At 42.6% G+C, this 27,100-nt stretch overlaps 1 protein-coding gene across 3 annotated transcripts in view; it reads left to right on the forward strand.

The window, feature by feature from the left end:
* The first annotated feature begins 23,723 nt into the window (after window positions 1-23,723).
* The window catches only part of LOC121718081 (phospholipid phosphatase 3-like), a 12,257-nt gene continuing 8,880 nt past the window's right edge, over window positions 23,724-27,100 (forward strand). The window contains exons 1-2 of one of the 3 annotated variants that reach the window (XM_042102925.1): window positions 23,725-24,203; window positions 24,253-24,408. In XM_042102925.1, coding sequence (XP_041958859.1) covers window positions 24,273-24,408 — 136 coding nt within the window. In that variant the 5' untranslated portion in view covers window positions 23,725-24,203; window positions 24,253-24,272. Of the gene's footprint in view, window positions 24,409-27,100 lie in introns of all 3 variants that reach the window. The other 2 variants (XM_042102924.1, XM_042102922.1) reach the window with 2 other exon arrangements.

A 27,100-nucleotide genomic window follows, 5' to 3' on the forward strand; every position in this document is an offset into this window, starting at 1 on the left:
TGACAAGCGTGAATGGACCACTGTGATTTGCTGTGAATTCTGAACATTGTACTAACCCACTAAACATTAGACATCATTAGACGTCTGATGGACATGCAGATCATGTATTTATTGTGTCCGTCGGTCCAAGACCCACTATGTAACCTATTTTGGACGTTATACAGAGGTCCTGTGGATGTCAATACTGGACGTTGGGAAAAAGACGTCATCAGGCGTTACAATCCTCACCTGAAATTGGACGTCCAAAATAGGTCTCTTTGTGCAGTGGGAATGTAAACTCTACATCACAATGTGCTCATGACCTGAACACAATTCTAACCTATATTCTAAACAGATAGCAAACTAACTAAGATTAGGCAAAACAATACAACATTTAGGGAGATTCCAAAGGCGTTGGGAGTGAGACTGATTCACTGCACAACTCCAATTCGAACATGGACCAGATTGTTGTTTCTGACAGATACGTGCCTTTTGTCATGTGACTACATTTTGTCATGCTTGATTTTGTCATGTGACTGCAGCTGGGACTATCTTCAGAAAGCATGTGGTTTGCAGATGTACAACTAGTCATTAGGCAGTGTGGGTGGGAAGGAAGGTTGTGGTTGTTTTTATGGGATTGTAACCAATGTTGCAACCAGGAGTCATAGACAATTTATTGGTTCATTTTAAGAACGCAGCCGCAGCCAGCTGTTTTACACAATTTGTAAACCTTGTCACCATTACTTCCGTTTTAGTCAGGGCGAAACAGAATCGTTGCTGAATCCTGATGCTGCTGATCTAGCAGGCAGGCAGTGCATTTGGCCAAGCCTGTATTGCCAACCATTTCAGTTTTCTGTATAAATGGGAATTTACCTTTTATGTTTCGTACAACCTTCTGTGCGTTCATTTACTTAACAGACAAATAATCTGTTCTTTGTCTAGTTTGGTTAAATCTTGTAGCCTTTCTTGTAGGCTGCTTTATCTGGTGTAATTAGTCCAAATGTAGTAGACATTATTATTATTATTATTATTATTAATAAAAATAATTCTAGCCAACAGTATGTGTGTGTGTGTGTATGTGTCGGTTATAATTGAGCCTATATAATAATATAGGTCTCATCCAAACTGGTTTAGTCTCTCCTAAAACCACGTCTGTTTCGAGATTAGACTAACATGTGCTAAATACGCCCTCTAGTGTGTGATGTGAATTTCCTTGAAGGAATAAAGTCTACAGACCAGCATAAAATAAATATGGACATATAAGAGAATAATGTAGACAAAGTAATATAAAAATCTATAGCAGTGCAAGAATAGGTTGAAGTAATAGGGTTACAGCCATTGGTCAAGTGGTAAGTATGAAGTATTAAGTAAGGCCATAATCCAGGCTGTGGGAGGGAGGGAGGGGTTATGCATATGTGCTAATATAGCCTGTAAACAGTGTAGTAGTAAAACAGTAGGCTAGTGGACAGTCAGTACACAAACATGGAAAAAGGTGGGGAGGCAGACAGACTATGCAGAGAAGTCTATCTCTCCTCTTCCCTTTAGTGACTCATTGAACAGTTCAATGGCCCTGGGGACAAATGACTTCCTCAGTCTGTCAGTTGTGCATGACAGTGAGCGAAGTCTCCAGCTGATCAAGTTCTTCTGCTTTGTAATAGTGCTGTGGAGCAGTAGATGACAGTCATTGTCCAAGATGTTGATCGGTTTGTTCAGGGTACTTTTATCTGATATTGAAGTGATGCATTCCAGATCGGCTCCCACGACGGAGCCAGCTTTCCTTACTAGCCTGTCTAGTCGCCAGCATCCTTCTTCTTTGTGCTTCCTCCCCAAAGAAGGCAATCATATGGTGTGTTGTGAAGACATCGTGCCAATCATGTGTTGTGAACTCTCCGCTGGAGCAAGATTGGTGTCGTAAAGCCTTGCACACGCGCATTTCTGCCGAATAGGATGCCCAAAAAGCACTGCAATTTGGCCGCCGATTGAAGGGACTTGCCTAAAAGGACTTTGATTAAGATCAATTTCCAAAAGATGATTTTTTATTCCTCTTTGTAGTCAACGTTAGCATGGTTCTCCTAAAAGCAAAGAGATGTTTTGAACAGGAGTGTGTTACCACTGTAGTCTGCACAACTTGCTAAACGTAACTACAACTATTATAACCGACATTACACATTCACTCGCACTGCATTCTGGGAGACACTCATTCAACGTTAAACATGTACATCCACCGACGCTACATAACCCCCTCCCGAGCCATTGTCGTCCCCGGCAATGACAGCTCAGCTCACCGCTCGCGGCTGCGTCGGTGTCAGTCTCAGTGCTTAGTCCAAGTGACCGGAAAGCCTCCGGCTGCACGATAACCCCTCCCGACTGGAAGGGCTCTCGGCTGCCTCTGTCATGTCAGTTCTCCCCCAAACAAGCACCAGAACCGGCCAGACGTGGGTCGTGGTGTCGCTTGGGCCCTCGGTTTCCCGCCGTGCAGCTGCGCTACCTCAAACAGCAGCAAACAGTCCCACTGCAAGCCGAACCCCCGGATACGCTGGAACCCCTGGACGTTCGGTAGCCCCTTCTGGCTACTGTGACAGCTCGTGGCCGTTGCCACCTGTCCACAGTGTGCCGATCTCCAGGCGGTCAGCAGTCCACGACGAGGTCCCTCCTCGCGCAGCCCTCTCGTAGAACTTTTTTCGGCTGTCTCTCGAGCACAACGATGCTCCAACTGTGGCGGGAAATGGAGACCCCGACCCTCACAGCAGGCTCGGGACACACAGGAACTCACACACAAATAGTGAAAAAAAACATTGCGCAGACTTGTGTCAACTGGAACTAGAGCTCCCAAGGCTCTACAGGTCGACGTTGCCCTCTTGGCCACCAGCTGGAGCACCGCAAGCTCCCAAACTAGCAGCTATGACTCCATCACACTCTCGACCGGCAGCTGACGCTCTGAAAGTTCTTCCGTAGCTGGCGCTGTAAACCCGGCCGCTGTGGTCGTGTTCCGAGGTCGTCAGAGAGTTCGCGCTCTTTAGGGATGACATCCTCGGATGACGGCAGCATCGACATCGGCGCCGGGAACTTCTTGCCAGCCGTGGACACTTCTGCGACATCAGCCGGGGCCGCTTCCTCCAGCGCTGGCAGCTCTCGTCGGCTATGCAGGGCTGGTTCCGTTGGTCGCCTGCACAGGTCCCGCGCCGGGCCGGAAGGTCCTCCATCCTCCGCAGTGGCGAGCTCAGCGAGCTGGCTAGTCCTTAAAAGGACCATTGGAACATCTGCAGTGGTTCGCCGCCATCTTGCTGTTCTGTTCTTCGGCCTTCTTCTCCATCTTGATCTGGCGTGGATCTTCGCGCCCATCTGTCTCTTCTCCTGTGCTGTAGACTTACCCCACATTTCCAACTGGTACCAAGACCAAACTCTTTTCTTCTTTTCTGCTCCTGCCCAACAACATTGTACCACCTGCCTGAACTCGTCATGTTTTTCACAATAGAATCACCAGACAGAATCACCTTGTCATCAATTTACAGCTTTTCTTGCACTAGTTTATCTCTCTTAATAGATACAACTCTACATTTGCTAGGCTATATCTTTGTTATCCATTTTATGATTCAACTTGGCCTACGGATACACGGAGCTGATGGAAACATGGCCACAGGTACTTTGAGCGTGGTCATGTCACCCACATAGGCTCAGATGGGAGGTAACTGAGTGCCACATTACTGATTGACAAGAGATAGAAAAAACCCACAAGCAACTGATTAAAACACTATCATTGGTCTTAATTTTGGTGTTGTTCTGAGCCATGCTTGTAAACTTGGCACCAAAAATGACAGACAGAATCCTTAGTCAAAAACATGGAGCCAGCACAGAACAGACATGAAATAGGCTAGGCTTGAAAAAAATATTATCTGGTGAGGACAAAGGTGGTATCACAAAGCAGTTTCACCTCAACAGTTTTAATCCCTTTTAACAACACAAGATGTTAGGTGAACCTGACTAGTAGAGAGAACGGGTCATCTTATATCAAGATCATCACTACATCATTACTGCAACTCAGCTTCTCATTATCGTTATTACCCTTTAAAATGCATGGTAATAAGAAATTGGAGTAACGGTAATGAGATGTCCTTGACTAAGTTGGCAAATAGCACAAAATGCTAGCAGGTTATGCAACCTTGACCTTTACAAAATATGAAAGTCTTATATTGTCTCGCAGTAGTATCGCAGCATATTGGTAATGATAATCAACAGTGTAACAGAATAAAGATTCTACAGTGTATGACATTAACACAAATATCAGGATGTGAGAAAAGAGAGAACAACTGAACTTGATTTCATTTGAAACTTTTTGTCCCAAGTGATGCATCATGGGTCTGCTTGTTAATTTAACGGAACAGTGTACCGGTACTTTTTAATAGGCATTACAGTAATGAGGAACATTTAGTGTGGACACAATAATTTTACAATAAATGTAATATTTCCTTTTGCAAAATACCATAAATATTAACCATAAATATAGACATTTTTACTCAACTTAATCTTCTTTAATTTATGTAAAAAGGACTTTTCATGGAATGAAAACAAACAATAGAATAATGGATCCGGACACATTTCAGTAATGAGAATTCACTATGATTTTGGGTTAAATGGCTATGATATAGTGTTAAAATGATAATAATAAAAACATCTGTCCCTATAGTATTCCTTACTGTCTTTGTAGAAAATATCATAGTTACTATTAATAAAATATTGTATTCGGAAAATAGGACCCAGGCACGTTAGCTAAGCTTCATGAGAATCACCCAAATAAAGAGAGAACAAAAATGTCAAGATGTACAGTAGTATGTCAAAATGGCCTAATAACCAGACCCGGGGTGGGTAATCAGGAGAATTGGGAGAATTCCCGGTGGGCCGCTTCACTTATGGGCCGGTCAAGGAAAAACATATGACATAATGTTAGTCTATCTTCTCTTAAAGTAGGCTACTCACGTTCCGCAATTTATGGCTGACACCGCAGCCTCTGCATGGGGTGTAGCCTACCATGAGAGGGATTTCTCCCCTCCCCAAAAGAGTTGCTGGGTCCATATAGCCCGTCTTATTCAAAAAGTTCTCAGATAGGCCTACTGAAAGCCGGGCCGGCCCTACCGTAGCGATAAGCGTCAGGGAGGATGGATGGTATATTGAGGCCAGGAGGGACTGAAAAGGCCAGGTAAAAAAAGAAAGGAAGCCATTGGAGGAGGATGTTGCCAAATGTGCCAAGCTTCCAGATTGTTTTAAGACAAACACTGGCAACTGGTGAGAGAGATAGCAATGATTAGCAACGTAATTATTAGGTAATATTAGACGTTAGCGTTGTCAACCTATTCGCAAGCAACTTATTAAATTAATTAAAATATTAGCCTTTTTGTATCATCCAACATTGTGATTCATAGACTTTGCGAATATTATGCAAATATTGATAACAAAACCCAAGCTTGATCTGTGTGGCTATACAGTACAAATAGTAGCCTTTGAGCAGTAGATCAGCCAGTCCCTGATGATGTTGAGCTCGAATTTAGTGATGAGGAGGCCATGAGGGACAAGTAGAGAGGATAAAAGAGTAAACAATATTATATATAACAATAGAATTAAAATTAGTTAATGTAAGAAAGATCAGTATATGACAGCAATAATATACATGATCAACCTATATGCCTTGCTTGCTTAGAAGTGAGTGTAAGGAGTAGCCTACATCACCAAACACCAATATGATAGCCCATGCTGAAAAACATGTAGCCTAAAGATTAGTTCAATATGCCTCTTTGTGGAAGAGTGGAATACATTTCAAATGCTTTATTTCTTTCTGTTTTTGTGAACTTATCAACCTATCCTTGTGGAATAGTGCAATATTTTTAGTTAACTTCTCAGTTTAAGTAAATTATTATATAACCTTTACACATTTGTTGAACCATGGTACTAATAAAAACTACAGGAAAGTGTGAACTGAACTGTTGCTTAATTTATCCAATTTCCACCACCATGGAAAAAGTGGGCTGAAACTCTTGGGCCTGAAACTCCCGGGCTGAAAAGTGGCCCCACTCCGGCCCTGCTAATAACCATAAAAAGTAAGAAATATGAAATCTTACAGACAGACTACCTATAATGAAATAATATATAACAATTTATTTAGCATGCATTAATTTTGTAGGAGTGCAGTCTGAATGCTATAGCCTACCTACCTTTAAGTTAATTGACCTAATACTGGACACATCTCTGTGTCCGTAGCGTTTCAAAAAGGGCAAAGGGGAGAGGGACTCCCCCTCTATTATTTCATATAGTACCTGTCGGAGAAAAATTGCCCAGTTATTTCTCGCCGTACCTTGTTGACTTAGTGGCATGAACTGAGTATGCGTACCAAATTAACCTCAAAAAAACGTGACGTTTTGTATTGTTTCTGGGGCTCACTCACTTTGGGGTTGTAGTCGAGGGCGTTTTCTGGCATAAAGGCATGCGGAAATGCTATTCTGAATTTCAGGAGGTGTGTAAGTGTTTACGTGTGTTTAGCCTCCACTACATCCCTGAATATTTCTAAGAAAAGGATAGAGTTGTTTGAACAGGAGTGTGACTCCTGTAGTCTGCAGACACTGGTGTACCTGCAGGATTAGGAGGTCATGTGATCTGGCACAGGGACACTGATGACCTGGGGTAAACCCCAAACCCAGCAAAGAGGGGCTCAGTGAATGTGGAGTGAAACGTGTGCAGGTGGGTGAGTGTGTTAGAGGAGACACTGTAGAAGGACAGAGTGCCTGCTGGTCAGTTCAGGTACACTCCTACTCTGCTGGAGTGGGAGCAGGAGGCTGGTATGGCAGTCTTCTTACTATTGTGATAGACAGAGTAACCGATACCAGAGTAGAACAGATACCAAGACTTGTCATTATATCCAAACATACAGCCATTTCTCCACCCTTTCATATTGATGCTTTTATAGGCCACTGCTATATAAACCGCAGGACCAACGTGTTCAGCCTCCCAGTAGCAACGTCCAGTCAGACTCTCTACACAGCACCTGAAGGTGGTGGTCAAATCTGTCAGGTATTTGTGGGCTGGAGTCGAAGAATCAGTCGAAGAAGTCATGTGACGACCCAGTCACCTTTTTGTTCCCCTCAGAGAGAGAGAGTTTTATGTGTGCTGTGTTTGGGTCCAGTGTGAGCTCCCAGGCATCTGCACACAAGAGAAGAGGAGAGAAAACACACAAAGGGCTATATTTTAACGGTCTGAAACGGAAGTGTCTTTGCGCAAAACGCAAGTCACTTTGTGGGCGGATCTTGGGCGCTGATGCTATTTTACTGGCGGGATATTTGACTGTTGCGCCCGACGCAACTCTAAAATGGGGTGGTCTGAAGTAGCTACATTAATCATGGGTGTGGTTTGGGCGTAACGTGCAATAAACCAATTAGGGCGTCATATCACATTCCCTTTAACAACAGCCACGCTTGTTCCATAGCTGATTGCTATTATGGTGGCGCCAGGCGCAGCCAGGAGCGTTCACAGCGCTATAATTTTACTGTTCAGTTAGGAACTGTCAGCTATTGATTTTTCCTCTTGACAAAATGTAATACAGAATTGTCACAAAGACATACTTTCCGATGTTTTGGGATCACTCTCTCACTGAATCACGAGATTATGAATGCATGGTGATATTTTTGCTATGTACAATGTAATCTAACATTACCCCTCTATAGACAATGCATTTCTTCTGTGAGTTAATCTCTTCTCTCCCGTGCTGCCGCTGGGGCATTTGGGTTATGGCATGCAATTCAACATCGCGTCTCCTTAAGTCATCTAATATTTCCTAATTTATGTCATCAACACATCCGTGATTCGTGAAAATGTGTACGCTAGATTTATGCCTATTTTTCACATCTTAATGGACACCACACTGATTTCCCTCGAGTGGTAATATTTTTCTTTGAAATTATGTATGGTTTACTGAAATGGGAACTACGTTGTATAGATGAGTGGAGCAAAGTGTGCGTTGTGCAGCACAGGCGGCCTGTGAGAAACAGTTTCCAAGTTGACCTAACTTTCAACTCTGCACAGTATATCCCATTAATTGCATGACAGTAGGCTATTTACAATATTTTCTGTTAAGTAGAGTTTGTAAACACTTTTTATCATCAACTTAATGCACGCACAACATTCGTTTGAGCAGGAGAGAGAATGAATGGGTGCAGCAACTACAGAAATTGTAGCCATACTTGCTGCTTTCTTGTACTATTTGCTGGTTAACAGCTCATAAAAGCTGATTTAAGCTAATTCACTAACTCAAGACTTTAAGGCCATCATGGATATAAAACGTTTTTTGAAAATATCGAAAGGATGGAGGGAACATAACAAAGCTTGGAGTTATTTCAGATGGGCTACATCAAGGTAGGCAAAATGGTGGTGCTTAAAACCTTAGCGCAGCTGCAATAATGCTTAGGCTGATGTTAAAGCGCACGCGATGTTTAAAGCCATACACAACGGTAAATTGGAACAAAACTAAAGGTAACTTTAGCCTTTATAGGGCTGTATAAAGTTGTCCAAATTAATAGGTCATAATTAGGCGTTGTTGTAAATATATTGCATGTAGATGTTGTAGGCTACTCATTTTTTAGGTCACCAATGCACGAACAAAACCGGGAAATGGACAAATATTATCAAAGCTTTGAATGTTGCGTCTGTGCACGGGGGTGTCTGTAGATTGGTGTGCAACGCATTCATTCATGCAGGCCTGTGGTCATGCATGCGCCTTAAAATAGCATCTGCATTTGCGCCACAGACTTTAGACCAGGGAGTTCCTGGTCTGTGGCGGAATTGTTTTCTGAAACTGCAAAATATCAACAGTTAACGTTTGCGCCGGAACGCGCCCCGTCTTTTCGCTGAACCGCCACAGTGGGCGCAATCGAATTCCCTAATTTACAGGCATGTACCTGTGGAGGGAAAATTCCAATATGCGCTGACTGCAAAATAGGAAAGACAAAAGCGCGAGTATACAAAGTCAATTGCGCTGGGACGCACGATAGAGCCCAAAGTGTGTGTGAAAAGGAATGTTCAGCATGTGAGCATGAACTCAAACACACACCACACACACACACACACACACACACACAATCAAACTCACATACTCACTCACACAAGTGGCTTAGACTTTCTCACTGGTAAACTACAACCTGTCAGCATTGGTCCTCTGGTGACATAGATTTATTTCAGTTAGCCTTATAGCTGGTTTAAGTTGCATTGAGAGATGATTTTATGGAAAACACCCCATGTCAGTCTTTAGGTATGGTATAGGGTATCTGATGATGTTGGGCTATTTTAATTCCAAAAGCCAAGGGAACTTTATCCGGATGCATAGTGTCCTTAAAGGTTGGATTTTTTTATATGAGCCATTACGATCAATTTCCAAAAGATGATTTTTTTATTCCTCTTTTTAGTCAACTTTAGCATGGGTTCATAAACTCATTCACACAGCTTTGCTCATAATGCAGTCACTGTCTTGTTGATCTTACTCCTGACCATGGACAGGGATGTGACACAAATACAGATGTTTCACCCAGATTGTTTGGCAAGAGCTTCTGCAGTGTGGACAGGTCCTGTTGGAGGGGGAGGTGTAGGAGAAAAAGGGAGAAGAGGGGGATGGGGAGGAGGAAGAACAGTATGATAACACTGTTGGTATGGGCACCAGAGCCAACTGGATCCATCCACAGCACCGATGGGAAGATTTGTTTGATACAGCCATCTGAAAGCAACACTGACTGCCATTGGCCCTGCTGGCTGCAGCATCGCTGTGATCAAGGTTGCACACTGACATTGCAGAGGTCATGTGCACTGCTGACAACTTGGTGATCCAACTGATCCAACATTATCTCTTCCATCCCCACTCTGCTGTTCAGAGTAGCCACAACAAAAATGGCCATCACCTCTACCTTAACTTCATAAAACCCTATTCAATGTATCAACTTAATCAACTTTTTTCAGGGTGTCAAAACAGGCTGGTTGCATCAAACAAAACAGTGGTAGGACTCAGTAGCGACTTGTGGCGTCAGACTTAATGAGAATTCTGTCAGGTCCATTAAGTCAAGAACAACACAGGCAATAAAAATTCTTTAGGAAATTTTATTGAATATATTACAAAATAAATTTGGCGGTATGGCTCTGTTCAGAGGGGTCCCCAGACCTTTCATGAGCACCATGAAAGAGCAGTGAGCCTGGGGACAGCAGCAGCATTAGGGGGCGCTCACACAGTTTAACACTGAGCGAGCTAAACTATTCCCCCATACGAACAGAGCAGGCAGCTATGACATAAAAGCCTATGCCATGTTATACACGACAGGGTGGAGCAGGGGAGGAGGTGGGTTGCATAAATGCGAGCAGCAAGCAGTTAGGAATAACTAAAGCAGCTTTAAATAAGGCGCCCTGTTTGGATGTAGCCATTTAGAAGCGAGCGGAGTGCGAAGGGAGTTGACAGCTGATTAGCTAACGCCCATAGCGGTTAGCAGCGCCTTGACTACTTGGCCTGCCAGAACTGACACTGACGCTCAATTTCATGGAAGGAAACTATAATTATTAAAAACTTGGTCACCACACTGTATCTCTTTTTATTTTTATTTATCCCAACGTTTCGACCCGTCAGCCTTTGTCAAGGTTCCTCAAGGCTGACAGGCCGAAACGGGGGGATAAATAAAAGTAAAAAAGAAATATAGTGTGCGGTGACCAAGTTTTCATAGTTTATTTTTCCTTGCCAGCACCTCGGAGGGTGTGCATTCTTTTGGTTATTTATAGAAAATTATTTAAAAATGACAGAATATTCACTCTCTACCACAGATGGGTGAAGAGCTGATATAAGGTAATCACCCAGTACTCACCTGAAAGTCTCTAGTTTACAGTTGGGATCATTTAGTCTGTCGGTGAGCTTTCTGACACCTGAGTACCCTAGGTGATTGTAGCTCAAATCCAGCTGTTTCAGGTAGGAGGGGTTTGATTTGAGAGCAGATGCCAGTGAAGAACAGCCTTTGCATGTGATCAGACAACCAGACAGCCTAAGACAAGAGAAAATATATAACAGCTATAAAATGTACTTTGCAGATTAAGTTGAGTATCAAAATAGCACAAATCTCAATTTATCTCTAGCCTGGGTTTTCCCATGCTGCCTTACACACGCAATTTTATTCACGCTGCTAGGCAGCCTGGATTCCATGGACACGCTACTGCAGCCTGGATTCCATGGACTTCGTTTTCACCTCAACGAAGGAACCAATCACAGAATGGAGGGGGGGCAGCAAGACGATGACGACGACACACCGAATCGGTTATGAGCTACGTACAGACGCATTTGATAGACATTCGTAGCGCCCAAAAACGGCTCTGGGCATTCGTAAAACCACGTTTCAAATATGAGAAAATGAACGTGTAGTTCCCAGACCCCATCTCAATGACCGCCAAACCACTGCATGGCTTGGTTTGATCAACCCCTTCTCCACTGTGGACAATGAATCAAATTATGCCCTGTCTGAGTTACCTACACCTATATTATTATCAAATTGACAGAAAATTGTGCTTTGTGCAAAACAGTAATACACACAAGAACTCCAGCCCAGATGACAATTGTAGCTATGAGCTCAATTGCAAGCATCAAAACAAAGGCTCTGAATACTTAAATGTGAATGAGATATTCCAGTCCTTTATCTTTGTATACATTTACAAAACACTCAAAAAACCTGCTGTTTTGTGGAGTATTGGAGTATTTTGAAAAATAAATGAATTAAAGGCACACTATGCAACATTTCCACCTTTATGAAGCCAATTTGATGGTAAACAAACTTGTAATAGGCGAATCGTTCACCTAACATAGCTACACAACATAGACGTAGCGAGTCCCTACCGAAAAAAAAACAGCCATGCAACTTCCAAGAGTGGCGCCCCATCAAAACTCGCGAGAATCTGAAACATTACCTTGTCAGTAGATATAGTTCTTTGGAGATAGTTTTTGCCTGTTGTTAATCCTTCACCTCCACAACAAAAGCATTTGCATTGTGTACAGGGGTATATGTTGCAAGAAGTTTGCTATTTACAATAGCAGAGTAACATGTAAATACATCACGACTCTAGAGGGAGCTCTAAACTTTCCAAAAATACCTAAACCTGCATAGTACACCTTTAAATCCATTTTAAGATGTCTGAAACATACCAAAATGTGAACAACTTGAAAGGGTCGTATGTAAGAACAACCACTGGCATTTAAAATGGGTATTACAGTTCAAAATTAAAACATTAAAGAGTGTTGCCCCCCCCCCCCCCCCTTAGCTTGAAACATAGCTTTCAGAAGTCAAACATAAATGCAGCAGATTTAATTTCTTATAACTGACCTCAGTGTCTCCAGCTTGCATTGTGGATCATAAATATCATATAATAATGTGGAACATAAATATCTTACTAATTCTTATTGCGAGTATATTTTTGGGCGCTTTTTTGCCTTTATTTGGATAGGACAGAAAAGAGTGACAGGAGGTAATTGGGAGAGAGAGATGGGGTGGGAATTGGGAAATGACCGCAGGCTTTTGGACGTTCTTGGTTGCTGTGCCCTGCCCCCCCCCCCCAGATCATTAGTACACGTGTAATAAGAAGTTCTTATTCCTACTCCCCTACTTTTGTGTATGTAAATGAGTGTGTGCATAGTATGTGTTGTTTTTGTGTATATGTGTGCTTGTGAGTGTGTGTGTGTGTGTGTGTGTGCATTTGTGTTCGGACATTCTCTCAGCGTTTTAAATGCACTTCTCTCGAATAGCCATTAAGAGTGATGCAATGGAAAAGCATTATTAATAAACTGAGAGAATAGCTTTATCAACTTGTTACCATTATTCCAAATAAATAATTCTGTTCCAGAACATTACAAAAGATAATGTTTCTGCTTTTGTTTTTGTTCCTGGCCATAACTTTGTCTGCTTTTCATTTTCGTTCTGTGAACCAGTTCAAGGCCTTGCACAAAAGTGAAAATGACAACACTTTACTTATTTTTAGAGATGCACCGATTGCAATTTTTTGGGCCGATTCCGATTTTTCATAGAGTTTGACCTTTCGATACCGATTTAGCCGATTCCGATTTCATTTCTTCTAACCACTTTACAGCACACACAAAGAGTTATTTTCTATCTTTTCTTTAATAGAACTTGTTAATATAGAAATGTAATCAACTTATCAATAATGGAATGGCTGTTTAAAAAATGGAACCGGTGAACGGACAGATTCTTATTGTAGTCTAACTTCAGCTGCAGTATCAAACTTTAATGCTTCCCAGTGTGGGACATTCATTTCACACATTAATTGGGGGGCAGCCGTGGCCTACTGGTTAGGGCTTCGGGCTTGTAACCGAAGGGTTGCCAGTTCGATCCCTGACCCAGTAGGAAAAATATGGGCAGGGGAAGTGGTTGAAGGGGAAGGGCAACCCCCTCACTGCTCCCCGAGCGCTGCTGTAGCAGGCAGCTCACTACGTCGGGATTAGTGTGTGCTTCACCTCACTGTGTGTTCACTGTGCGCCGTGTGTTTCACTAATGCACGGATTGGGATAAATGCAGAGACCAAATTTCCCTCACGGGATCAAAAGAGTATGAATACTTATACTATACTCTACTTAACTCATTGAGTGCCAAAAACGTAATATTACGTTTTTAGCTTTTTTTTTAAATTACAAAACTAGACACTCTAACACACCTTATATGTGATTTTGGGAACTCTGTGATGAATGGAAATGAAATATATGACGATCGAAAACTCATGAAAATGCACAATCTGGACATTTTATCTGGACATTTTATCATAACTCGGTTGCCGCTTTGGGTGGAATCAATGACGCATGCACGTCATCTCAAAACCAGGCCATTTTCGTGGGTCTATCACTAGGTGGCAGTCTCGCCAGGTCTCGCTGATCACTTCCCGGAAAGTTTACAGGCAACACTTAATATTTCATGAAAGACGTTATATCTCCATTTCTAGAAAAAAACAGCGATTTTGATGAAAACTAGCCACTGTTTAGCTTGGGATTTCTCAGGAACAGAGGCGTGTAGAAATACACGGTTTGCACCCACTGAGAGCTTAAAGTCTCACCTTTTAAACGAGCCATTGTATGTGTTCATAGCTATAACACAGAATATGCTGTGGCTGTACAAAAATCATCAACAATGGTCTAGATTGCTGGCACTGTAGGACAAAGCTTCCGAAAAAAGCTTGGTTCCGGTCACCGGCCGATCAATCTCTACTTATTTTATTTCAAGAATTACCTGTTGATATCTTTTTCCAATGAATGGTCGCCCAGCTCATTCAGACAGTGGAAGAGATTGATTGTTCGTTCTGGTGAGACGTGTTCTCTGATCATCTTCTTGATGTATTGAACTGTTTTCATAATGCTCACTTGTTGGACATTCAAATGTGGCAGAACCACATCCAAGGGATACCTGATTTTGGTCTCCAACATTGGAGCCAGTCCAAGAAGGAAGCGCACACAAAGATCCAAATGTCCATTCTGACTTTGTATGGCCCTGTCCACCAACATCTTGTGGAGGTCGAACCTTGAGTACTTAAACATCCACAGAAACTTCTCCTTACGAGTCTCAATAGAAGATTCACCTGGTCAGTTACGAGTCTGTGGAGTATGTAAAGAGCTGCCAGGAACTCTTGTACGCTCAGGTGCACAAAGCTGAACATGCTTTCTCCACATGTAGCATGTAGCTTTTTGAAGATCCGTGTACAAAGTCCAGCCTGCAATGCTGCTGTAGTTACTTAAATGCCACACTCTTTCAGGTCCTTCTCATAGAATATCAGGGTGTCTTTCTCCAGATATTTGAATGCCAGTTTCCCAAGTTTAACAAGGAGCTGTCCTTTTCCTTCTGCTGTCATTACCTCCTCTTCCTGGTATCTGTCATTCATTCTGGTGATTTGAAAGACACAGAAGTGTGTGTACATTTCTGTTAGAGTTCTGGGCCTTTCCTGGTTGTGGACACTTTGCTCCTCTCCCATTTGTCCAAGGACCGTTGCTGTGATCCGACAGAAGACTGGCATGTGACACATTATGTAGAGGCTTCGCTTAGATTTTAAGTGTTTAATGACTTGTTCAGCTTTTTCTGGAATGATCTTTCTGAAATACTCCTCTCTTTGGGCTTCATCAAACCCTTGGACCTCGGTCAACAGGTGGAAGATTTCACACAGATCCTTACTGGCTGCAGCTGGTCTCGTTGTAACCCAGATGAGCGGGGAGGGCAAAAGCTTACCAGTAATCAGACTCCCTATCAGTGTCGCCACTGATGTTTTTTCTTTTGGGTCACAGATGCATTTTTTTGAAGTCTACCCCAAGTCTACTTTCATCTAAACCATCAAATACAAAAATAACTTTTGCTTTTTTTAATTCAGTGTACTCTCCCAACTCTTCAAGTTCTGGGTAAAATTTCAGGAGAAGGTCAAAGAGGCTTAAGTCCTCATCTTTGTACACATTCAGCTCTCGAAATGGAAGAACAAACACAAGCTGTATATTCTGATTATTTGCTTCTTCTGCCCAGTCCATGACAAATTTTTGCACAGCAACCGTTTTCCCAATTCCAGCTATTCTTAAAGTCAAGACCTTGGTGACAGGTTTGCCTCCATGGTAGCGTCCTGAGAATAGATCGGACAACTTCACTGACTTTACTTCCCCAGAGCATGTCTTGGTCTCTTTTTGTCTGATGTTCATTGCTGACACTTCTTGCGCACTGTTGACCCCTCCAATACCTTCTATAATGCAAAGCTCAATGTAAATGTCTTGTAGTTCTTTTTTCCCCCCTGAAGTTTGTTCCAGGTCTTGACATAGAAGGAGAAACCTGTCTTTTGAGATGGCCTGGAGGTGATGTTTGAGTGAAGATATGTCCTCTGTCAAACACAACTTTGCTAAAATACCAAGGAAAGGTGAAATAAATAGAAGAACATATTAAAATCACTGTAGAAGCATAACCATTCTGTAAGGCACAACTATCATATGTCATGCATTCAACTTGTTGAAGAATAAACATATTTTTCTTCAACTTTCTTATAATTAATCATACATGTTAATGTTAAATGTTAATCGTATACACACACACACACACACACACACTGTTACGTCCCTGTATGTTTTATCAGTGTTTGTTTGCTTTGGTCTGTCCTGTGTATGAGTGTTGTGTTTCGTGTTTCAGACAGTCCAGCAGGGGGCTTCATTTCTGGGCCGGCAAAAGGTGCCGGCTGACATCAATCGGCAGGTCTCTTGGTTTTGAGGGCGTTCTTGGATTTTGGGTTGCTTTGGTTTTTGGCCGTCGCTGTCGCTCCTGCCTATTCCCCAAGTGAGAGTCAAGGAAAAGGCTGGGGATTACCTGGGCCTACTTTTGAGGCCTTTCGTTTGGGCAGCTTTATTTTTCGTTCGTCCATATTTTTCTTAGTGTTATCATTTTTGTAATACTGTATACTTTTTTACCATTTTTTAGACTGGGACGTGACACACACACACACACACACACACACACACACACACACACACACACACACACACCACATACACACACCACATTAAAGAGGCCCTATGCAACAATTTTAGCAAAAATTACCTTAATTATGCAGGTTGAGAGTCGTTCTGATTGTTCTACAACACTTTTTGGGTCGTTTGGTGGGTGCTTCGTCTCCCCCTAGTGCTTCTCCGCGGAAAAACCGAATATGCAACTTTCTGGTCGCGGTCCGAACACATCCGGATGTAACTCGGCGGAAATATTTGAGTCAGATTGTAGTTTCTAAGAAGACTGCAAAACGGACTCCGACTTGGCTTTGTTGCTGTTGAAATTGTAAGTAGCCTACCCTTGGGTGAACTGCGTTTTTGTAATGTGATTTGATAGTCTCTTGAACAATGTGTTTGCTCGACCGTTTTATTGTGAGCCCTATGTGTTTAGCTTGGTTTTTTGATGGTTAGCTCGCTAGCTAGTGGGGGTTTAGCGTAGCAGTCACTTGCTACCGAAGCTGCAGGGGGAGCTATGTCGTGAAAAATGCGAGCCCAAATCAGGCGAAAACCCAGAAACAGCAAAGGAATAACCAGACCTGCATAGGGCTTCTTTAACAGTTGATATACCACTTTCCATATTTTTCTATAATTTTTGTAAATAAATATTTTTGAATTATACTTCTATTTTTTGGCCGTCTCCTATCATTTGCTCATGTCCCATAGAACCCCTAGACTGGGACGTGACACACACACACACACACACACACACACACACACACACACACACACACACACCACATTAACAGTTGATATATCACTTGGCCTTACCTCCTTCTTGCTGTGGCTCAGGCACTGCTGGACTTGTAGCTGAATACTGAAGATCCTCCACTAGAAGAGGGTCATGAGACTTCAGTGCCTCATAAAACTTCAATCATGTCTAGGAGGACACGGTTCTTCTCTTGGCTGGTCGGCTTGCACTGCACCTGCTCCCTCTCCAGACGAGAGAGGACACCGTAACGCTCCAGCTCGATTAGAAGAGGTGGAAGGACACCAAGACGTGTCTCTAGGTCCCACTTGTGTTTCTTGAAGAACTCTTGACCTGATTCAAATATCAAGGAAATATATTACAGTTTTTCTCAGTCACTTTGGTGCATTTCTCAAATTATCATTAACATTTGCACAATAGTTAGTGCATTTCTCAAAGCAATGAGTGCAAACTGCACCCCATAGTGGATTGCTTTCAAAATGCTTTGTTTGTCTCAAAAGCAAGTATAACTTGAAACTGTCAGTGCAATCAAAATGACAGACCAATGTCAGGATAGTCAAACTGTTTTGTTTTGTTGTCAATATGACAGTTTACTCTGAAAGTATTTTCTAATGAACAATGTGCAAGGCAGCACTATTTTATATTTCAAAACTATAAAGTCACACATTATTGTGTGTAGATGGGGTTGATGAATGGATACATGTACTAAAGCATTGCTATTTGTTCAAGATGGGGAGAAACTGATTTAATGATGTGCACAAGTGAGAAGATGATTTGGAGTTTTAACAAACAGTTTTGAGAATTTAAATCCTGATCTGAGAAATGTGCCAGAGCAACTGAGATTTTTTTTATAAACATTATAAAGCGTGTGAGGTGAAAACGCATGTGAGGTGAATAGTGTCTTCAACATATATAATGAATACAGTGTAAAAGGCCATTGAACTGATAGAAAATGTGTGTGTGTTTGTGTAGATGTCTGTGTGTGTGTGGATGTCTGTGTGTGTGTGTGTGTGTGTGTGTGTGTGTGTGTGTGTGTGTGCGCGTGCAGGTGGGTGTGTTTGTGTGTGTGTGTGTGTGTGTGTGTGTGTGCGTGCGTGCGTGTGTATTACCTTGCTGTGGCACAGGTGCTCCAGACATGTTCATGTTGATCGCTTCACCCCCTACAGAACACTGCTGGCCTCCAGCTTAGGCAGGGGAATAAAAGAAAGAGAGGGAGAGAGAGAGAGAGAGAGAGATGAGGCAGGAGGGTGAAAGGGAGCAGTGAGAGAGTGAGAGTGGGAAAATGGCAAATTAGACAGAAGACAGAGACAAGACATGAGGGAAAAGGAGAAGGACATGAAATGGAACAGAACAAGTCCCACAGGAAATAAGCAAAAAAATGTAAAAGAGGGAGGGAGAGAGATAGCAGAAATAATGATTTTTATTATTCTTCCCATAAACAAGAGTATCATCAGAGACTTAACACACACTTCATATGCCACTGATCCTGTACATAACTATTATAATTATAAAGATGTAAATATGTGATATACTGATCAAAGTCAAAGTCAAAGTCAAAGTCAGCTTTATTGTCAATTTCTTCACATGTTCCAGACATACAAAGAGATCGAAATTACGTTTCTCACTATCCCACGGTGAAGACAAGACATATTTTACCAATTTAAGTCCACAGACAAACATAACATTCAAGTAAACAAAAAAGTAAGTAAATAAGAGGGCACATATAATAATGAAAAAAATAAGAGCAGCAAAATTTGGTTGAAATTGTGCATAGACAGTCAATGAAATACTAGTGCAAAGTCAGGCCAATAAAAGGCTTGTGTAGTTCTGTTTGACCTAAGTAAGAAAGAAAGTGACATAGTGGTGCAAGTTATGTAAGAGCAGCAGATGTGTTGTGTTTTCAGGACAACAACAACAAGTTGTAAAGTGTACAAGTGTGCAAGTGTGCAAGTGGAGTAGTGCACGCGGCCATTGTGGGTCCAATGTCCAGGATGTTATGTAGCTGAGGGTGGAGGGGGGAGAGGAGGGAGAGAGTTCAGCATCCTTACAGCTTGGTGTATGAAGCTGTTGGTGAGTCTGGTAGTGCGGGAGCGCAGGCTTCTGTACCTCTTCCCAGAGGGCAGTAGATCGAACAGATTGTGAGCGGGGTGACTTGCATCACTCACAATTTTGGTCGCCTTGCGGGTGAGGTGGGTGGTGTAAATGTCCTTCAGGGAGGGGAGTGAAGCACCAATAATCCTTCCAGCTGTGTTCACTATGCGCTGCAGGGCTTTCCTGTTGTATTCAGTGCAGCTTCCGCCCCACACAGCGATACAGCTGGAGAGGATGCTCTCAATGGTGCCTCGGTAGAATGTGGTCATGATGGCTGGTGGAGCACTTGCTCGCCTGAGTTTCCGCAGGAAGTAAGTAAAATTAAATAATTATTATTTAATTTTACAAGTCTGTTGTCAAGGCTGATCTACTCACTTGTATCATAATCACACCTGGGTTGCTGTTCATTTTTATACATGCTATCGAACCCAAATGTGAAATGGCTGACAGTGGGTCCTTACCCCCTCCTTCCGTCAGGGCTGCGGCTGTAACCTGCGTTGTGTTGAACCTGCGCGATTCAGCCCTGCACACACCCGGACTCGAACCCGCGAAACAGCAGCACCTCGGATCGGGAGGCGAGCGCGCTAACAATTGAGCCAAGAGCCCAGGCTACTGGCTCGCATGCCAGCAGCACTCTTGAGGCGTCGGGGAGTGAGGTTTGCCAATGTTCCACAAGCACAGCTTAGCTAGCTGGCATCCGTTACACGGGCATTGTGGGGTCCAGATTAGGAGTCTGCTACAAACTGCACAGATTCCCTTCTCTTCTTTGCACCACTGCTTTGCATAATTTATTTTCAATACTACATGTCAAAATACAATACTGTAATATTAGATAGAAAAAAACAACTGGTTGAAACCCTTCATGCAGAGTTAAGTAAGAGCACAGGGGAACACACCCACCAAGGGCTGAATAAAATAGCCATCAAATTGTTTAAACATCTTTTAAAGGTTGTATCAGCGATAGCGGGCCAACGTCACTTCTGTTGATGTTTAAATAAAACAGAGAGCTAGCACACTACTCCCTCCCCCTTTCTCCCGTGCAATTGAAACTCTCCTAAACGCGCATCTCGTCAGTTATTGGTTGAAACACTGTATTTTGCCTTTGAGTGGTTGCCAACACTTGGTAGCAGTTTGTGTACAGATCTCGGAGCCTAGGCTGCCGCTACAGAGATGCGTTTTTTTAAAGGCCTGCTTATAGGGCAGGCAGCTAGCGGATCATTAGGAAAGATTACATGCAGGCTAGGGGTATGCAACATGTCGCTGAATGTCTTATGTCGAATGTCGTATACTTGTTCTGTCCAAACCACACGGCGTGTTTCAGTTCTCTTTTTGACCTCTCCTGTGGTGCGCTCCTCGTGCATAATCACTCCAAGCACCAAGTAGCCACTTATCTGAGTGCCAGGCAAGAGCGGACAAATCCACCCTGGCTTGCCCACCTCCCTGGTGCCACCTCTGTGCGCACATGCACTGTGGCAGGCAATCCCTAAGCTGGCTACCAAACAAGCTATAGCCAGTCAAGCCAGAGGGCTTTAAAAGTCCATACTTCATATATAGATAGATAGATAGATACTTTATTGATCCCCAAGGGGAAATTCAAGAAAAAAAAATCATAGTTCCAAAGAAGGAACTCAGAACCATCCTCGATCTCAAATGCTTGAATGCCTATCTAAGACAGAGGTCATTCAAAATTATCACTTTTTTACAAATTCTCATCAGCCTGTGTGAAAATATACAGCACACTCGAAATGTACGCTCAAATCTGCTCAAAAACTGTCATTTGTGGCACCCAAAAAACATTCACTTACTCATACAAACAAGTAGTAGAAAATTATTGTTTGGCAAAATGTTGAGATGATAAAATAGGTTCAAGTTTCTCTGGCACCAACATAAGGCTGTCTAGGCTACTCAAAGATAAGTTGTTGCTTCAAGTAAACTCCATTATCTTGTTGTATTCATCACTGCAACGATGTGCATTGTCAGTCGTGAATTCTAATCATGTAGGCTATATTGTGTTGTTTTTTGCAAGTAGAGGATGGTGACTTATTGCATGATGGTGGGTAGGAGACTGCTCGAGACCAGAGTGGTGAGTTCAGACAGACAGACAAAGTAGCACATCTTAAAATGAATTTAGGCTACTTATCGGCTTAAAAAAGGCCGATATGATAACCATAACAATGCTGAATGTTGGCGCCAATACTCGGCCAGGCCGAGGTCACAGTCACACTTCAACAGCTTCAACTGTTTGACTTCAGCTACTTCCTTAGTCCTGCTTTTAAATTCCACCAAGTATGTGGTCAACACAGCAATTGTTATAAAAGCCTAGTTGGTCAATAACCTCCATTGTTATGTATATTCTAAATATGTTTTTTTAAAGAAAGAAAGAAAAGAGATCAGGTAGCCTTTGTCGTGGTCGACTTCAGAGTGACCACAAAATTTATATTTTACCCACCCCTTTTTTTAACCACTACACACCATCTTACCTTAGCGTCCAGAGGAGTCCTTCCTTGGTCCACTTTCAACTTCTCCCGAGGACAGAACAATTTTAATGATTGCGTGAAAGCAAATGAATGTGAAGTTTAAGCACATTTCATTTACAGGAACTGTGGCAAGATGCACCATCTCTTTAAGAAGTGGTTTAGCCAACTGCTGATGGCCTTCACTTTAAATGTTTTTTATCCCCACATATTGTATAACGTACAAAACTAAGGGGAAGGGGTAAGACTGATAATTGGAATTGGGCTGGCCCCACCCACCTAGATCTTCTTTCAGGGAGTCTGGAACACTCGTTCATAACCGTTTCCCTGTCAGGCCTAGAGGGGAAGACAAAACCAAAACTTATTGTGATAAACAGACGCAGCAACACCTGCAAATGTCCTGACTGTTGATGCTGTTTATTATCAGTTTGTAAAGTTTAGGCAAAGTAGGAAGTAGCTTCTCTGATCAATGTGATTGGTAAGGTACTTTAACTTCCCCTCCTGCCAGTAGACATTGATGATGTTGTACCATTGAGCTAGCATCCCTCTCATCTTGTACGTAAGTTCTAGTTCTAGTTTATAATCTTTCTCAACATGGTGACCTGTCCTAGTGACACAGAGTAGAGGATGGAGCGAAGATCTTGTATGTCATATTTGTATATTTGTGTTTTTGTGTTTGTGTATTTACAAATATACATCTATTGTGCATATCTTTTCGAGTATATAAAAATCTTTATGAGACTATTCTAATCCCATACATTTCGCTCCTACATGTAAATATTGGAATGTGAATAGATTTGCTCTCTGGGTCCCCCTACAGTTGAGAAGCGCAATAATAAATGAACTCCATCCTCTACTCCACTCAGCCTCCAAGAAGCAGCGTTCAGAAAGACCCTCTCTACAACACCTGAGGCCACCAGTCAAATCTCTCTGGATGGTCAGGATACGGCTGCATCTCACTCACATGTGTCACCTTCCTGTTCCCCTCAGAGAGACACGTGCTGTGTTAGGGTCCAGTGTAAGCTCACAGGCACCTGCAAACAGGAGAGGAAAGATCATCCTCACACATACTCATGCATTCCTGCTACATGTGGTGGTTACATTGTAATTAATCTTCTTACATTACAAGCAGTGCAAAGTGTAGAGCTCGCACAAGTCCTTCTGATATGAGTGTGTAACCACATGGTGGCGCTGTGAGACCAAGAAAGCTACAGAGTCGCACAGAGTGAGACTGCAACATGTAAAGACATAATTCAAGAAATGACTGGTACAAATAGTCACACACAGTCAGACATTTCCCTTGGATCAGAATTGTTTTTATTTAAAATAGTTTCAGGGGTAAAAACACATCAACCTATAGCTCAAGGTGTAGATCGCTTTACCACTAAATGGAGACCTCTGACCGAGTTATATGTTTTGAGTTCTGTATTAAAATGAAGTAGCCTACTAAATTTACACCTCAGAGTCAAAACGAAAGCAACTCCGCAACCTCTTAGAGAAACCCCTTCAAGTATTCACACTGACTCTCTCTAACGCTCCGTCTTTAAGGGTAGCCTAGGCTAAACAAGACCTCTCTGCGTTTATGCACCCCGTGCGCTACTTTTGGCAGTAGCAGCAGCTTCTGATAACCAAGGCGATTGTCTAGAGCTGCTCCAGTTGTAGGCCACTATTGACTTTTCGGCAATTCGATTATCTGTCTGAAATTGAATTCGTGGAAGTTTAACGACTTTTTGTTAAGTGTTTTTATTTTTAGGTGTGTAAACAGGTGAAACGTATGGTATTTTGAGCTCTCCATCAGAGTAACAATTGGAATGCTCCACGTCCGACGTATGCGGGCTACTGATTTCACAAAAATGAATGCGGATATATAGAGTAGGCTTGGCCTACTTAATTACGTAGAATGTCTAATTCTTAATTCTCAGTTAGGACACAGATGGGGGAAGCCAGTGAACTTGCGTGCGTTTGCAGCGGCGCAGAAACACCAACCAACAGACGCACACATGCACAGGACAGGAGGGAGGGACGGACAGAGAGACCGAGACAGAGAGAGAAAGATAGAGAGAAAGAGAGGATGTGTTATCTGAGAGGACACGCGGGGGGAGAGAAAAATGAACCGGACAGAATTTCGCAATCCTCGCGCAGTTTTCCTCTCCAAGAAATTTCATATTTGAGGAATGACATGCTGTAACGCCCGCTAACACGCCTAGCGTTTTATGACCATATGTCTGGAAGTATTCTCGTAGTTATGGTACGGCTGTGGAGAACAACGTTCCGACAAGAGCTGAACATTTTCTTAGCTGTCACTTCACTAAAGTCGGTTTAGATAACCTTAGCTAGGTTTATCGTTTGGCGAGTTTTTAAGCCAAATTAGTTAATTCAAATAACTTAAATCGGCTATTGACGTTTTTAAAACTTATTTTTAAAGTACAAAAGTGGATAAATGCAGGAGAAATTTAGTCCAAGTATAGGCAGTATGCAACCAGCTGATAATTGCGGCCCCGGGGCACCGGTTGAAGGGAACGTAATCAAGGACTTATCTGAAACCCAGTATGGAGCGCTATCTAAAAGACGCCTGCTCGTTGGCTTGGACTTACTTTGCTTATTTGTAGGTAAGTAACAGTAGAGGCTGTCATTAGTTTCAGACTGCCTGTTTAGCCCTGCGGTTGGGTAAAGCATTTACACCATTGCTCTCGAAGGCTGTAGAAAAGATGTGTGCCTGTGGGTTTTGAAAAAAAAAAAAAAAACCTTCTAACTCTGTCACACACACATACAAACACACGCGCGTGCATTGCACGGAGAGAGAGATGAGTGTCGATTTGTCACGCAACACACACACCACAAAACCATAGCCTACATGCTTCCTGTCATGCAACATCTTACCCGAAAAATATTTAACTAATCGTTTTAACCCACAGAACTGTTTTAAGGCGACAGCTTTTCATCGATGAAACCTTAGGCCGTCTCGTTCCCATATTGCGCCCCGAGCCCGCGGGGGCATGCACGTGCTCGTTTCGCGCTGCCAGCTGGCTGGAAGCTTGCCAGGGAACTCCGGGGTTTCCATAACAATCCGAGTTCACAGGAACAGCGCGACAAGGGAATTGTGTTCACTATAAACAATTATATAATCCGCTTGTTTAGAATTTTGTTGACACTTTGAACTGCCCTAACTCTCCCCCGTTTGCCGAGTTGCTGCCAAGCGCAGTGACTTAACCTTGAGTAGAGGATGGAGCGAAGTTACGCAATTGAATGGAGTTAACTACATAACAGGCCATTTCCAACAAGGCTGAACAAACTTCTCAAAACAGCAGTGCGCACTAAAGAAGATTGCGAAATAGCTCCTCCGTGGTACTGTATTAAATTTCTGTATAGTTTAAATAGGGTACAAATGATTTGTAAAACACTGTGTTCAAAGATGGCACCCAAACTATGGAGAAACAAACACAAAAGGGATAGAAAGAAGACAGAAAAAGAGATGAACAAACAGAGGGATAGAGAGCAGAGTGAGAGAGAGCAGAGAGATGAGATGAGGATGATGGGCCTATGCTGAGTCATTGCCAACAACTTGTTGATGGATTATTTTGCTGTCAGACGTGACACTATCCACAAGCAATAAGTGTCTACTAGAATATAATCATGCTATCTACACTACTGTATCCGTGTATGTGTGTGTGTGTGTGACTGCTTTCTGTACCCTGTATGTAGTGTTTACAATTCAGTGTGGCAAATGCATTGTGTGGGAGTGTGGTTAGAGAGGTTTTTAATTAATTCAGTGTCTGGCATCTTGTCCAGTCTCTCTTTCTCTATCTCTCTATCTCTCTATTTCTCTCTCCCTCCCTCTCTCTTTTGGTTTGGGTCCCTGTAGAGCTTCTGGGATTTTGACCCCCACATTCCATCCCAGCCACTCATCAGCTCTCGCTCGCTCCCTCCCTCTCTCTCTCTCTCTCTCTCTCTCTCTCTCTCTTTCTCATACCTTAACACTCTGTGCCTCCTACCCATCTCTCCTCCCTCTCTGTGTCTCTTGTGGGATTTAATCCAAGGATTCCCACCAGTTCCACTTGTGTTTCTCATTCACTGAGTCTCAGCCTCTGCCCCCTGTGTTTCTCATGTCATGCACCACCCCTCCGCTCAGTCTCAAGATATTACTCTCTCTCTCTTCTCTCTCTCTCTCTCTCCCTGTCTCTCTCAATCCTTCTGTCCATCTCTCTTCCTCTATTTGCTGTTTATGTGTTCCGTTATTTACAGTGTAATAATGGGAGTGGGATGGAGTTCTTTAGTATTTTAACTGGAAACAGGCCTCACATCTAGGCTAGTTAGCTTGTTCCATAGCATAGTATCATACATGTAGCTAGTTAGCTTGTTCCATAGCATAGTATCATACATGTAGCTAGTTAGCTTGTTCCATAGCATAGTATTATACATGTAGCTAGTTAGCTTGTTCCATAGCATAGTATCATACATGTAGCTAGTTAGCTTGTTCCTTCCTCTTTGTTTTGTCATGCTATTCCCCCACTTCCACTCTTCCCTCTGCTCTGCTGTGTGATATCACCTTTGTCTGTTTTGTACATTTTTCTTCATCATTGTCCGCCTGTTGTGCACTTATTACTTACTGCATATATAAGCTAAATCTCAAGCCCGTCTCTTTCTGTCTGTCAGTCTTTTGTTGTAGGAGCCATTGTCTCTTTATCTTTCACATACTGTTCTCTTTGACTTCTCCTCCATCTCTTCTTTTGCTCTTCTTTTCTCACAAACTCTTTCTCTCTTATCTTTTCCCACATCCTCTCTATTCCTCTCTACCCCCCCCCCCCCCCCCTCGTTGCAGTGTTATGGATCATTACACACACACACACACACACACACACACACACACACACACACACACACACACCACCCCTTTCTTGCAGTAGTGTTATGGATCATTACATGTAAGTTCAGGCAAAGAATGTGGTTGGCGTGAATGTTGAATGCTACACTGGGTTGTTCCAGAGCCACACTCGCACTATTGTCTAACAAAAAAACACTTCGCTCTTCTAAGCAGGCTGACTTTGAAAAAGTTAACACTTTGCTCTTTTAAGTAGGCTAACTTTGAAAAAGTTAACACTTCGCTCTTCTAAGTAGGCTGACTTTGAAAAAGTTAACCCTTCGCTCTTCTAATTAGGCTAACTTTGAAAAAGTTAACCCTTCGCATCTTTTACTGTAAAGGGACACCAGGCAACGTTTTCGTGTTAATTACTCATCTTCGTAAGTCGGTATATGGTTAAATTACTCATTACAGGGCGAATGAAGACTCTCTCGCCCGCCCCT

The sequence above is a fragment of the Alosa sapidissima genome, chromosome 9 (assembly GCF_018492685.1).
Source record: "Alosa sapidissima isolate fAloSap1 chromosome 9, fAloSap1.pri, whole genome shotgun sequence".
Taxonomy (NCBI): domain Eukaryota; kingdom Metazoa; phylum Chordata; class Actinopteri; order Clupeiformes; family Clupeidae; genus Alosa; species Alosa sapidissima.